The following is a 12,202-nucleotide window of genomic DNA, read 5'->3' on the forward strand; positions in this document are numbered from 1 at the left end:
GATGTTTCGTTTCCGGGAGATGGAGGCTCCTTCAGCTCCGTCGCCGCCGGTTCTTGTCTCTGGGAGGGGAGGCTTTTGCAGCTCCGCCGTCGTCGGCTCTGTTCTCCGGGGGGTGAAGGTTTCCTCAACCTTGCGTCGCCGGTTTGTTGTTCCAGTCCTTTGGTTTGGTTTTTGATTTCGTTGGGTGTGTGTGGGTGTCTCTTGGTTCGTGATTCCAAGTGGTTCATGGCTTTGTGCTGTCGGATGAGCTCTCGATCGGATTGATGATGCTCTTCGAAGCAAGAACAAATCGTGAAAGAGAAGAGGTGGTCTCGATGGAAGCTCAGCGGTTGTCCGAGCTCCTGGCCTCCGGTGGTGTATCTCCGGCGACTTCTCGAAATGGTGAAGGTCAGGTTGATGCTGAAGTGACGCGTGCCGCACTGATGGGGCGTTATCCTTACACGTGTCGAGCGTCCCTGAGCCGTGGGCTGTCTGAAGTCGTTCGGGTTTGGGTGTTGGGCTGTAGGCCCGTTAGCGTGTATGTTACCTCCCGTATTTTATGGGTTCTTGTTGGCTTTTGGTTGGGCCTCGGGCTGTGTTATTGAGCTAAAAACCTTTTTAGTTTTAATAAAAATAAACTTGACGGAAAAAAAAAATCTAATGAAGACCAGGCCAATAATATGAAGTTGATGCCTAAATATTAATTCCAAATTATTCTCTTTCCAAATGCTAGTGTTTTGATCTGTCAAACAATTGACGATTAGGTATTCATTTCGGAGTGATCTACTAGATACTGTTTGCTTTTGACGGATGGGGTGTGACACTGATTGATGCTAGTATGTGCCAACAGTATCACGTTTGTCGTCCCTCTATATGGTCGCACGTTTGATGCTGACTAACGTTTGGCCTATTTCGCAAGGAGTTGCATGCATGGTAAGGATATATATGAACGGTGGTCTAGTAATAGTTGTCTTGGGATAAAAATGTTAACTCGTTTTTCTCCGAATATGTTTCTGCCTAGCTCGGAGCAACTTTGTACGCATTGCATAAATGGGTTCAGACTTCGACTCAAGATATAGTGATTTTACCTGGTTATAGTTGGTTGTATTGGCCTAGTCTTAGAAATCAAGTTTCGGATTAAGTTTAATAAAAAGTTTATTAATTATTAAAAGAATAAGTAAACTATGCTTCTAGCTTATGATTATTGGGCCGACTATTTGGAGATGTTGACGAGTGATATGGAGAAAGCGAAGCAAAAGCTTTAAATATGATGCACTTACTTTCATGAAAATTCCATTATACTTTAAAAGAACAAGAACAAATTATAAAGTTTCAATTTGTCAAGAAAAGAGGAAGAGAGAGCCAAAATAAAAACTTTATGATGATTTTGATACTTTCGTTTTACTAATGGGATGTTTCGTTTTAGGATAACGATTTCACTTCTATACCTGACCAAAAACAAAACTATATTTGGAATCTTTTAAGTTGAGTCGATTATAAACTTATGTGATTTTATTTGTTGGAGGCCTGGAGGTTGTTGTATTATTGACATTTTATTTTATTCGTTTGAGACTCTTACATTATTCGAGTAACACCAATAAATTAGGATTTGAAGGCAAGCTTTGACGGTGTTCAAAAAAGAAAAAAAAGGCAAGTTTTGATGAACAGATTGATTATCTAGTCTCTGAACAAGTTTAATATCATCTAGAACAGTCTAATCTTTCTTCCAGTAACAAGGCACATCAGTTTCAAAGAATAAAAAGCTACATCCACAATAACTGTGATCTACACGTATCATTTGTGTAGAGAAGTGCTGTAATGAGGAATTATTTTCTTGAAGTATGAACAACAACTAAATTGATTGTGATGGGCCATTTTTCAAAAGCAACATACCCTACAAGCGTTCTTAATCCAAAATATAACAGTATCTTCTTACAAGAAGAGGATTAATGAAGACATTAAGATCAACAACTATTATAATGCTAGAACACATATATAGTTTCTTACTAATGCCCAAGGCTCAAGAAATGATTTAGAGTGACTATATTATATCACCTTAATAGAACAGATAATAAATGCTTTGTAGTAAACGTGGAGATGAAACTGATTTTCCATAAGATAAGCAAGAGTTATGAAAGTTCTTTGAAATAAATTATGCGAAATGTAACAGTGGTGGTAATAAAAAAAATTGAGGAAAAATGTAAATCTGTTAGTTTTTTTTAACACAAAAATCTGTTAGTTTTAGATTCAAGTTCTGCCAGAAATAATTGTTACTTGTTTGACCAGACGAAGATAAAGCCACATTTTACATTATAAATGTTTGGAACCGAACTAATCACTGGTACTATCTCCGTTAAGGGATTAGTTGGGTTTCGGCCAAATACCTTTTAGACTAAGCAAAAAAAAAATGTAATGGTAGACTTAGTTATCGTAGGTATATATTTAAATACACTCTGTTCGTTCTTTTTTTCTTCTCTTTGCTAACTCTCTGGTTAGTGTGTTTTGACGTCTCTTTTATTTATTTTTGACGTGATAACATGGATTAAGGAGCATTGGAAGTTAGATGTAACTTATACTGTTTCTTATGATGAAAATATATACAAACATGTACCCACATTATTATAATTTTCAATGTTTTTTTGTAAAATACGTGTGTTTTTTTTAGCAAAAAAAAAACGCGTGTTTTCCTGGCATTTTTGTTTCAGGTTGAATTTAGCTAGATATACGAAGAATGAAACCCCATATACATATTTTTAAAAAAAATATTTCGATTAATTTATATAATATCTTTTTCTGTAGGTCCCATAATTATAATAATTCAATTTAATTTGCCTTAAAAAAATATATTTTGTATCTCCCATTTATTATTGCGCGCACTCGTCGCAGAAACAGAGATTCCTAGCTGTCTAAACTGAAAAATAAGATCGCATTAACTCAAAAGCTCTCACACAAAGACAAAGATCTTCTTCTCTCTCTCTCTCTCTCGGCTGAAAGGTAGTAACAATGGAGAACCCTCCAGATCAAACAGAGTCAAAGGAGATGATGCTTCAACCCAGAATCACAAGACCAAAGGGTGGACTTCTCACTATGCCCTTCATCATTGGTAATAAAAAACATTGCATCTCTCTCTGTCTTCTTCTCATTGGATCGCTTCTTGTTCTCTAAATGTCTTCTTCTTGTTGTTCTTGGTGGATGAAGCAAACGAGGGGTTCGAGAAAGTGGCGAGCTATGGATTGTTACAGAACATGATTCTTTATCTGATGAGTGATTACGGATTAGGACTTGTGAAAGGACAAAACGTGTTGTTCATGTGGGTCGCTGCTACTAACTTCATGCCTCTCGTTGGAGCTTTTCTCTCAGATTCTTATTTGGGTCGCTTTCTCACCATCTCCATTGCCTCTCTCTCCAGTTTCCTGGTAATTAAACTTCACCGCCTCTCAAAATATTTTCAGTTCAAGAACCGGTTTATGGTTCTTCTCATTTTCCGGTTTAATCCGATCTGTTTTCCGGTTTGATTTACATTAATTTACATCTTCTCCTTCGGGTTTGTAAAAGGTTTGTTTTTACGTGTTTCTTGTCAATAGTACTGAGGGGATTTCAGGTTATTGTTTTTATAGTAAATTTGGAAATCACAAACCGGGATTTTCGGTTTAGATTGATTTGGGTGAAAGATGTAAACCAATAATTGGACTTTACTTTGCGTCGACAATTCAATAAAATCTAACAATCATATAATTAAGGTTCTTGGAATTAAATGGTACGAGGTTTTTCTAAAAGTAATTCTTTATTTATTAAAACTCTCGGTAGGGTAATTTGTTTGTAACAGCTGGTAAATTTCAGGGAATATTTTATATTTAGTATCATTTCCTGAATCACTAATAGCTGTTTATTTGTTGAAGTATACAACATTAAGGTTATATATATATATATATATGTTCAGTAAACTTTCTATTTTAAGAGCTATGATTATGCTTTTGTAGAAGAAGCCTCTTTCCGTAAAGAGTCAAAATTTCCCACATGTTGCATGTGCCACCCTGAAATTGCTGTCCAATAAATGAAACTAAAGCGATTTATTTTTTTAGTGATTGTTTCCACAAAATTAAATCGTATATATATCAAAGTCGGTAAAATTAAGACAAAAAGCCAGGTATTCTGAAATGTCCATGTGATTATATCACAACAAGTCTTAAATATCCATAAAGAATATAAGTATCATTATCATCAATTTATTTATTTTTATAAAATTCTGGTTGCTAACCTTGTGGTTGTGGTGGCCTTCTGACTTCTCTGGCAAGTTGTGTGTGAATTCTGATAGTGAGTCATCCACTTGAGAAAAATGTAAATCGTGACATCAATTGATTTTAAAAATCTATAGCAATCATTCACCTCGTTCAATCATTTTCATTAGAGAGCAATATGTTCCTTAAATTTGGATTCTTGCTCTTGGAAGTATTTTTCTGTAAATACATCTACAGATTTTACGAAAGAAATGAACATAACATGTTTTACTAAGTTGTCATGCTAATAATGTAAATCACATATACATTAAATAATGTTTTTGAGTACTTGATAATATAAACTCTTTGTTAATGAATTTTTTGAATTGAACGTTACAGGGGATGATGGTTCTATGGCTAACGGCGATGTTACCACAAGTGAAGCCATCACCGTGTGTAGCATCTACCGTAACCAAGTGCAGTTCTACGGAAGCGACATCTTCTCAGTTGGCTCTTTTGTATTTCGCGTTTGCACTTATATCGATTGGATCTGGTGGAATCAGGCCGTGTTCTCTAGCCTTTGGTGCTGATCAATTAGACAACAAAGAGAATCCCAAGAACGAGAGGGTTCTTGAGAGTTTCTTTGGTTGGTACTACGCTTCTTCATCGGTTGCTGTCTTGATCGCTTTCACTGTCATTGTTTACATTCAAGATCACTTGGGATGGCGAATAGGGTTTGGAGTCCCAGCGATTCTCATGCTACTGGCGAGTATCGTGTTTGTTTTCGCGTCTCCTCTCTATGTTAAACGCAAAGCGACCAAGAGTCTGTTCACTGGTTTAGCTCAAGTGGCTGTTGCTGCTTACGTGAACAGGAACTTAGTATTACCGGTTCATAATGACTCTTATGGCTGTTATTACCACCTGAACGATTCTGAACTTAAAGCTCCAAGTGACAAATTGAGGTAATATAAAATTAATTTATAAATATATATATATATATATATATATATTTATGTCAGTAATAGAATGGATTTTTGATGTCAGAATAAATTTTATATCGTTCTGGATTGGTTTGAGTTTTGACAAAGTGTTGCAATTTTTTAGGTTTCTGAATAAAGCTTGTGTCATAAGAAACCGTGAGGAAGACATTGGTGCTGATGGTTTGGCCTTAAACCCATGGAGGCTCTGTACAACGGACCAAGTTGAGGAACTCAAGGCTTTGGTCAAGGTGATACCGGTATGGTCCACGGGGATAATGATGTCTATAAACGTGAGCCAGAACTCGTTTCAGTTGCTTCAAGCTAACTCAATGGATAGACGTTTGAGCGACCATTCAACCTTCAAAATCCCACCTGGATCTTTTGGCATGTTCACAATCATAGCCCTAATAGCATGGGTGGTTCTCTACGACCGTGCAATCCTCCCATTAGCTTCCAAGATCCGAGGCAAACCGGTTAGAATCAATGTCAAGATCAGAATGGGGTTAGGTCTATTCATATCCTTCCTAGCAATGGCGGTTTCCGCAACTGTCGAGCATTACAGAAGAAGAACCGCAATAAGCCAAGGACTTGCAAACAACGCAACCGCGACAGTGAACATCTCAGCGATGTGGCTCGTACCGCAGTATGGGCTTCACGGTTTGGCAGAGGCCTTAACCGGGATAGGACAGACGGAATTTTTCTATACCGAGTTTCCTAAAAGCATGTCTAGCATTGCGGCTGCCTTGTTTGGTCTAGGAATGGCAGTGGCTAATATATTGGCTAGTGTGATCCTCAATGTGGTCAAGAATAGCTCAAAGAAGGGTGGAGAGAGCTGGATTGAAGATAATATCAACAAGGGTCATTATGATTATTACTATTGGGTGTTAGCCATCTTGAGCTTCGTTAATGTCATTTATTACATAGTGTGTAGCTGGTCGTATGGTCCCACGATGGACCAGTTGAGGAATGATAAGGTTAATGGTGTGAGAGGAGAAGAACAAGAAGAAGCTGTTAAATTAAACTAAAGATTCATGGTGTGTGTTATATAATCTAATATATTTGTATGCATGTAATTATAATTATTATATATATTTGGATTTGGATTTAGGAAGTAGAGGATTATATTAGTAGGTGTGTTTATTATTCCTTAGAGAAGCCACTACTGGTGTGTATGAGATAACTCGATTAAAGAGAATCAAAATTTTCAAAATGGTAATTATGTTTAAATAGTAAGTTCAAATTTGAGAAAAAAAATACTCCCTCCGTTTTTCAATATAAGTCGCTTTAGAGAAATTTTTTTGTTCTAAATTATATGTCGTTTTCGGTTTTCTATGTAACATTTATTAATAATTAATGTTGTCTGACCAATGATAATATATCTTCTATTTTTCTATTGGTTGAATTGTGGTTAGGTAAATAATTAATGATGTTTTTGTTTCGAAAATATAAGAAATTAATGATTTTCTTAATCTATGTGCATAGCTTTAAAACGACTTATAATAAAAAACGGAGGGAGTAAATAATAATTCAAAGCTTACTAAGATTAGAAGAACCAGTGTGTTTGGCTTTGAGTACAAGTGGAGCCATCCACAACCTTCCTGTGGCTATGAGTTCTCCATCTCTCTCTCTTCTAATCTCAATCATAGATGATTTTAACCTTCCATTGGTCCCCTTCACTCTTGCTTCTACCTCTACTTTTTCCTGTACATTTATCCTTATCTATATTAATTTAATTTTTTTTAACACCACTTAAAATTTTGTTTCTAAATGATTGTTTTTGAAAGTTTTAGAGGATCATAGCAAGAATGATGTCATAACCATAAACTGACTTTATTTTGGTTAGTAATATTCATTATAAAACATATTTATATAAATTATATTGCAAGTTAGTAACTTTTTTTCATCTTTATCTTATCTAATCTGCTATTTACCAGGCACAATGTTTTTTTTTCTTACCATGCAACAATGTTAATTAACAACACGTGAGAAACAAAAGGACAGAGGATACGAACATGAATCTTGGCCGCTGAATAAAACGAAGCGTTGAGATCAACAGAAGAATGGAGTCCGTCGCCGGTGGAGTAGACAGAAGCAGCACCGATCGCATCCATCACCGCCGTAATAGCTCCGGCGTGCCAAGTTCCATCATCTCCCTGAGAATCACATGATCATCATCTCTTCATTCATATACTAAAATTCACCAATGGTAGAAACAAAAAGGATTGAATATCTTTTTTTATACCGCGACGCGATCCGTGACGAGTAGTTTACATCGTATGATTCCTTTTCCGACATGGATGAGTTCTAAGCCTTGTAAGATTAAGACCTCTATCTCGCTTAAACCGTTTCCTTGCGCCAACGCTTCTAGATACGTTGTGGTGTTTAGGATCGTTGAGTCTTCCATGTTTCGATCTTCTATGCGAATTGAGGATAAAACTCCGTTGAATATAATAGTATAGATTAGTTATTATTAATTACCATTTATACCCTTTGCGTTATTGCGTTTGTGATTACCTGATTGGCCAACGTCGCCTATTTTAAACTAAACGGTCGCATGTCGGAATCAGAAGACACTGGTCAACGCCAATCCTTTTCTAACTCGTTCTTCATGATTATGAGCAAAGTACAGAATCATATAAATAAATAAATTAAGATTTATTTCCAAATAGTTTGGTCTTGATTCCCTGACCTTGTTTAAGTCAACAACATAATATATAAAGGATATATATATTAATTTAATGCAAATGTGTATTACAATCAAAGAACAAAGAAGCAGATAAAGAGATCCATGTTTGTCTGAGAATCTACTCCTGATGATCCAGAGATTTCTTTAGCTCTTTTTTGTTCACCTGCAAACTCAAAAGTATGAGAATGATTCTTATTTACATCAAACAACACAATCTCATTCAGTAAAAAAAAGGCTCTTTAGTTACCTTTCCCATGGCGTTGCGAGGCAAGCTCTCCCATATCAGCAAACGGGTTGGTAGCTAGAAAAAGAAAATAAAAAGTATCGGTAAGATGGTGAATATTTTATCTTAGCTTGGTCAGTTTTTGTAAAGACACTACCTTGTAAGGAGCAAGTTTGTCTTTAGCCCAACCGCAGAGTTCTTCTAAGGTCATCACAGGTTTTGACTCTTCTTCTCTTTTCCTCTTTGCTCCAGTCTCTGCTACAATTATCGCTGTAACCGCTTCCCCATAGTCTTTGTCTGGCAACCCCAACACGCAACACTCTGCAACCGTTGGGTGCTGCATAACACAACACTCATAGATTCCAGTTTATGATCAAGTCCTCTCTGTTTAGTTATATCTAAAACTCAAATGGATGTTTGATGTTACCTCGAGTAGGGTTGATTCGATTTCTAAAGCAGACAACTTGTAACCTCCAACCTTCATAATATCAGCGCTAGTACCTGATCCGACAGCACCAGATAAGAGAACATGTCTCAAAGAGAAAGAAACACAAAGCAACTCATAAATTGTATGTTTGAATGTTTCTGCTTACGTCCGAGAATCACGTAATGTCCATCCTCATCAACTCGACCAGCATCCCCGGTCTTGAAGTATCCATCTTCCGTGAATGATTCTTTAGTAACTTGTGGAAGATTCCAGTACTCCTTGAACAAAGATGGGCTCTTTATACAGATCTCACCCACTCCATCCGTATCGTTTTCATCTTGTTCAATCTTAGCCTATAACGTATCTGAACATTAGTACCTTAGCTGTGTGACATTGGTTAAAAGATCTTACTGACCTCAACACCGGGAAGTGGTTTACCGACGGTACCTGCCTTCCGTGCACCACGTAAGGGGTTTGATATTGCCATTACAAACTATAAAATATCAATCAAAATCCAAATTAATCAGATTGAACTACTAAGAACAGTTATTTTTTTAAAGGAACCTAGGAGAGACAGGAAAAGCTAATTACCTCAGTCATGCCATATCGTTCCAAAAGACGATGACCGGTGATACTTTCCCACTGATGCAAGACCGGCCTAGGAAGAGCAGAGGAGCCAGACATCTGAAAAAAATGTATTTCATTACCAAACATGTAAGCACTTCTAAGGATATGTCTAAGGATTATGATGCGCTTCTCAGATGTTTGGTTGCTTACCATTAGGCGAAGCTTCTGCGCAGCAAAAGCGCTAGACTCTCTCGTTTCTTGATCCATTGCTTCATAACCTTGTATCAACCGAGTATACATGGTTGGAACCTGTATATCACAACATTCACTTTTTTTATACTAATTGAAAAAGCTAATTTATTATATATCTATCTCAACCTAAATCTTGATAAGAAACTGATCAAAACAGCCAACAAGACTATCTTATATGATGTTACACAACATTTTTGCTAGAGCATGTTTAAGGAATAAAAGTAAGAACAAGAAAGACTTACTCCAGTGAATACAGTTATGGCGTCGTTGGTTTTCTCATCATTCAACGGATATGATTCACGCCATCTGCGCCAGATTCCACTAACACTAAACTTGGGCAAAAACTCAACCTTCAAGGAGGAAAGCAAAACATCAATCACCAGCTTGTTATTTTGAAAGAGGTAACGGAAGCATATATGGATATATAAATTACCGAAGACCGGGCGTAAAGAGGGGCAAACAAAGCATTGAAAAGACCATGAACATGATGTAGTGGGAGGCAGTGGAGAAAGTGATCAGCAGATGTGTACTCCCAAGCTTCAGTTAGCATTATAACCTGCACACATTTACAAGCTTCTAAGTTACATCATCATTTCGTTTACCCACTAGTGCCCAGAAGAGATCACAATTGCTAACAGTTCAGTATATGCCAACACATCCTAATGCAGGGTTGAGTGGTTTTAAACATGACATGAGTTATATATGGAGGATTGAATATATATACCTGGGAGTTGATGCTTTTGTGGGTATGGACAACTCCTTTTGGTTTACCAGTTGTACCACTAGTGTACACGATCAATGCTGGATCATCTGCAAAGAAATAGACAGAACAGTGATGCTTGAATGTATGGTAGCAAATATTAAAACAACAGCCTTAAATATAGTTCCCATATCAAGTATATACCATCTTACCTAGAAGTTTATCTTCTCCTTCAAAGCTGTCATCTTGAAACTGATTGTGAGTAATAGTTTCCGAAGTTGAGTTAACAACAGGGGGAATCAGATGAAATCTAGCGTCACTCTTTGCTGCTATAGTTTTCATAGTTTCACTGTGGTCCTCCGTGCTCAATAACACAGATATATCCTAGAAACCAAAGACAACAAGCTAACAAAAATGTCCTGATTTTAAAACATGAATGTGTTAAAGCTGATCATCTCTGTAGAAAGGACTACAAAATCTCAAGCAAAGTAAACAATGAATCCAAGCCACACTAAAAATAGGAAGCAAAATAGATTTTTCAACACATAATCTTGCAGAGAAGGAATCACATTGTGTTTCACTATGGTCCTCCGTGCTCAACAACACAGATATGTCCTATAAACCAAAGACAACAAGATTATAGCCCTAGAAAATGTGAACACGTATATTCACAGCGTTAACAGTAGCACAAAAAACAAACTCATTTTGCTAAGCTTGAATGTGGTACAAGACAGAGCCAACCAAGAAAACCTAACCATTCAAGTACCTTTCTACTGAGCAAGGACTACAACTAGCAGGTAGGCTCAAAATCTCAAGCAAAGTGAACAATAAATTTAAACCATACGAAAAATAGCAAGGCAAAAAGATTTTCATATTACCGAATTATTCATGACATATAAGAGTTCAGCCTCTGGATAGCTGAGTGCAAGTGGAACTGCCACGCCACCACTAAACCAAGTCCCAAGTACTCCTGCAACAAACTCAGCTGATGGTTTCGCCACAATTCCAACTCTAGCTCCTTGTAGACTACCAAACCCATCACACCTCCTACTTTCACCTCCCTAAGGACAATGCAAAGAAAAGATAATTTAAATAAAGAAAATAAAACAAATTGGGATAGGTTACAAGTAGAAATAGCAACAAAAATTCAAACAGATCACCATATATACATTTTTAGTATCTTCCTTGTGGAACAACTTAGAGATTGTAAAGGCAGAAGATGTAAGCTGGCTATAAGAGTAACTCTTTCCATCGGCTTTAATAGCTATCCTATCAGAGGCATTAGACCCTTCCGAAAAAGCTGCTTTAAACACTTCCATGAGTGAACCACACTGTGAAGCTGCATCATTCATTACAAATAAATATAATCAATCAACAAAGTGATGTTCAGACAACAGATCCAAATAAATGAATATAAGACTGTATTATTTATTCCTAGGCGTGTTGCTAAAAATTTCAATAATTAATTCAGATCAAAAATAACGGAAAGCAAGAATCTTTAAGACATTTCGTCGAACATGTAACATGCGTCAGAAACACGCTTCCAAACCGAACAAAAGAACAGCCAGATCATAGTTACCGGGAAGATTCGGAGAAACAAAACTTACAGAAGAGATGGTTAGGTGGCTGGAAGAATCGAGGAAGACGATGACGATTGGAGTTGTGGAGCAGAGGAGAGTTAATGAAAGACAAGTAGTTGAAACGCTTTAATGTTGCTGTCATTGTTTTTAGGTTCTGTAGTAATGTGTAGTTGCGGTGAGCGACTGTTCTAAGTTCTCAACACTTGTCTTGCAGAGAAGGAATCGCATTGTGTTTGAGTGTAGTAACACTTCATCTGAAGAGATAGTTGGGCCTATGATCCATGGATCACATGCAAGATATAAGTCTCATGCTCTCAAAGATAGGAGACCGTTCACAAGGTGGCTTTTCAAGGTAGAGGAGGATGTAACAGAGTGTCAAACAGAATTAGTAAGGAAGCTGTGTCTTTTTAGCGTAATGCTCCTCGTTTATATTATTCTGTTGTGCCAAATTAGATAAACTCTTTTGTGGATGATGAATGATAAACGTTATGCGTAATGATCTTGGTTAATGGAAAGTACGAAGTTTGAGCTAAAAAAAATAAAATGTTTTTCCTTTTTGACATTTGGAAATATTATTTATGGGTCAGAGCT

General features: G+C 36.8%; 3 protein-coding genes and 1 long non-coding RNA gene across 7 annotated transcripts; 2 read left to right on the forward strand and 2 right to left on the reverse strand.

Annotated features, from left to right (window-relative positions):
* Positions 1-1,823: 1,823 nt before the first annotated feature.
* Positions 1,824-6,386, forward strand: LOC103840152 (protein NRT1/ PTR FAMILY 1.1-like). 2 transcript variants are annotated; one of them, XM_009116628.3, is made up of 4 exons: positions 1,824-3,082; positions 3,178-3,395; positions 4,596-5,158; positions 5,301-6,386. In XM_009116628.3, exons 1-4 carry the CDS (start codon positions 2,983-2,985, stop codon positions 6,199-6,201), a joined length of 1,782 nt encoding a protein of 593 aa, XP_009114876.1. In that variant the 5' UTR covers positions 1,824-2,982; the 3' UTR covers positions 6,202-6,386. The 2 variants fall into 2 exon arrangements, with proteins under 2 accessions (XP_009114876.1, XP_033137929.1); XM_033282038.1 differs by lacking the exons at positions 1,824-3,082; positions 3,178-3,395 and adding an exon at positions 4,303-4,508 and having other exon boundaries at positions 5,301-6,314.
* Positions 3,459-7,662, reverse strand: LOC103840166. 2 transcript variants are annotated; one of them, XM_009116648.3, is made up of 5 exons: positions 7,419-7,662; positions 7,189-7,329; positions 6,715-6,877; positions 4,238-4,305; positions 3,459-4,022 (listed from the first exon to the last, which is right to left on the reverse strand). In XM_009116648.3, exons 1-5 carry the CDS (start codon positions 7,578-7,580, stop codon positions 3,933-3,935), a joined length of 624 nt encoding a protein of 207 aa, XP_009114896.1. In that variant the 5' UTR covers positions 7,581-7,662; the 3' UTR covers positions 3,459-3,932. The 2 variants fall into 2 exon arrangements, with proteins under 2 accessions (XP_009114896.1, XP_009114904.1); XM_009116656.3 differs by having other exon boundaries at positions 3,459-4,039.
* Positions 6,899-7,650, forward strand: LOC117128965. The gene is made up of 2 exons (XR_004452490.1): positions 6,899-7,014; positions 7,111-7,650. It is a non-coding gene; the product is annotated as an uncharacterized LOC117128965 (long non-coding RNA).
* A 150-nt stretch (positions 7,663-7,812) lies between the features above and the next one.
* On the reverse strand, positions 7,813-11,880 carry LOC103840132 (malonate--CoA ligase). Of its 2 annotated transcripts, none has more exons than XM_009116605.3 (15): positions 11,639-11,880; positions 11,201-11,370; positions 10,910-11,092; positions 10,244-10,415; positions 10,056-10,141; positions 9,765-9,887; positions 9,574-9,681; positions 9,290-9,388; positions 9,104-9,196; positions 8,928-9,005; positions 8,679-8,865; positions 8,513-8,586; positions 8,243-8,422; positions 8,110-8,163; positions 7,813-8,025 (listed from the first exon to the last, which is right to left on the reverse strand). In XM_009116605.3, the coding sequence occupies exons 1-15, from the start codon at positions 11,751-11,753 to the stop codon at positions 7,981-7,983; spliced, it is 1,767 nt and encodes a 588-aa protein (XP_009114853.1). In that variant the 5' UTR covers positions 11,754-11,880; the 3' UTR covers positions 7,813-7,980. The 2 variants fall into 2 exon arrangements, with proteins under 2 accessions (XP_009114853.1, XP_018510021.1); XM_018654505.2 differs by having other exon boundaries at positions 11,611-11,830.
* Positions 11,881-12,202: the final 322 nt, after the last annotated feature.

The sequence above is a fragment of the Brassica rapa genome, chromosome A01 (genome assembly GCF_000309985.2).
Source record: "Brassica rapa cultivar Chiifu-401-42 chromosome A01, CAAS_Brap_v3.01, whole genome shotgun sequence".
Lineage (NCBI taxonomy): Eukaryota > Viridiplantae > Streptophyta > Magnoliopsida > Brassicales > Brassicaceae > Brassica > Brassica rapa.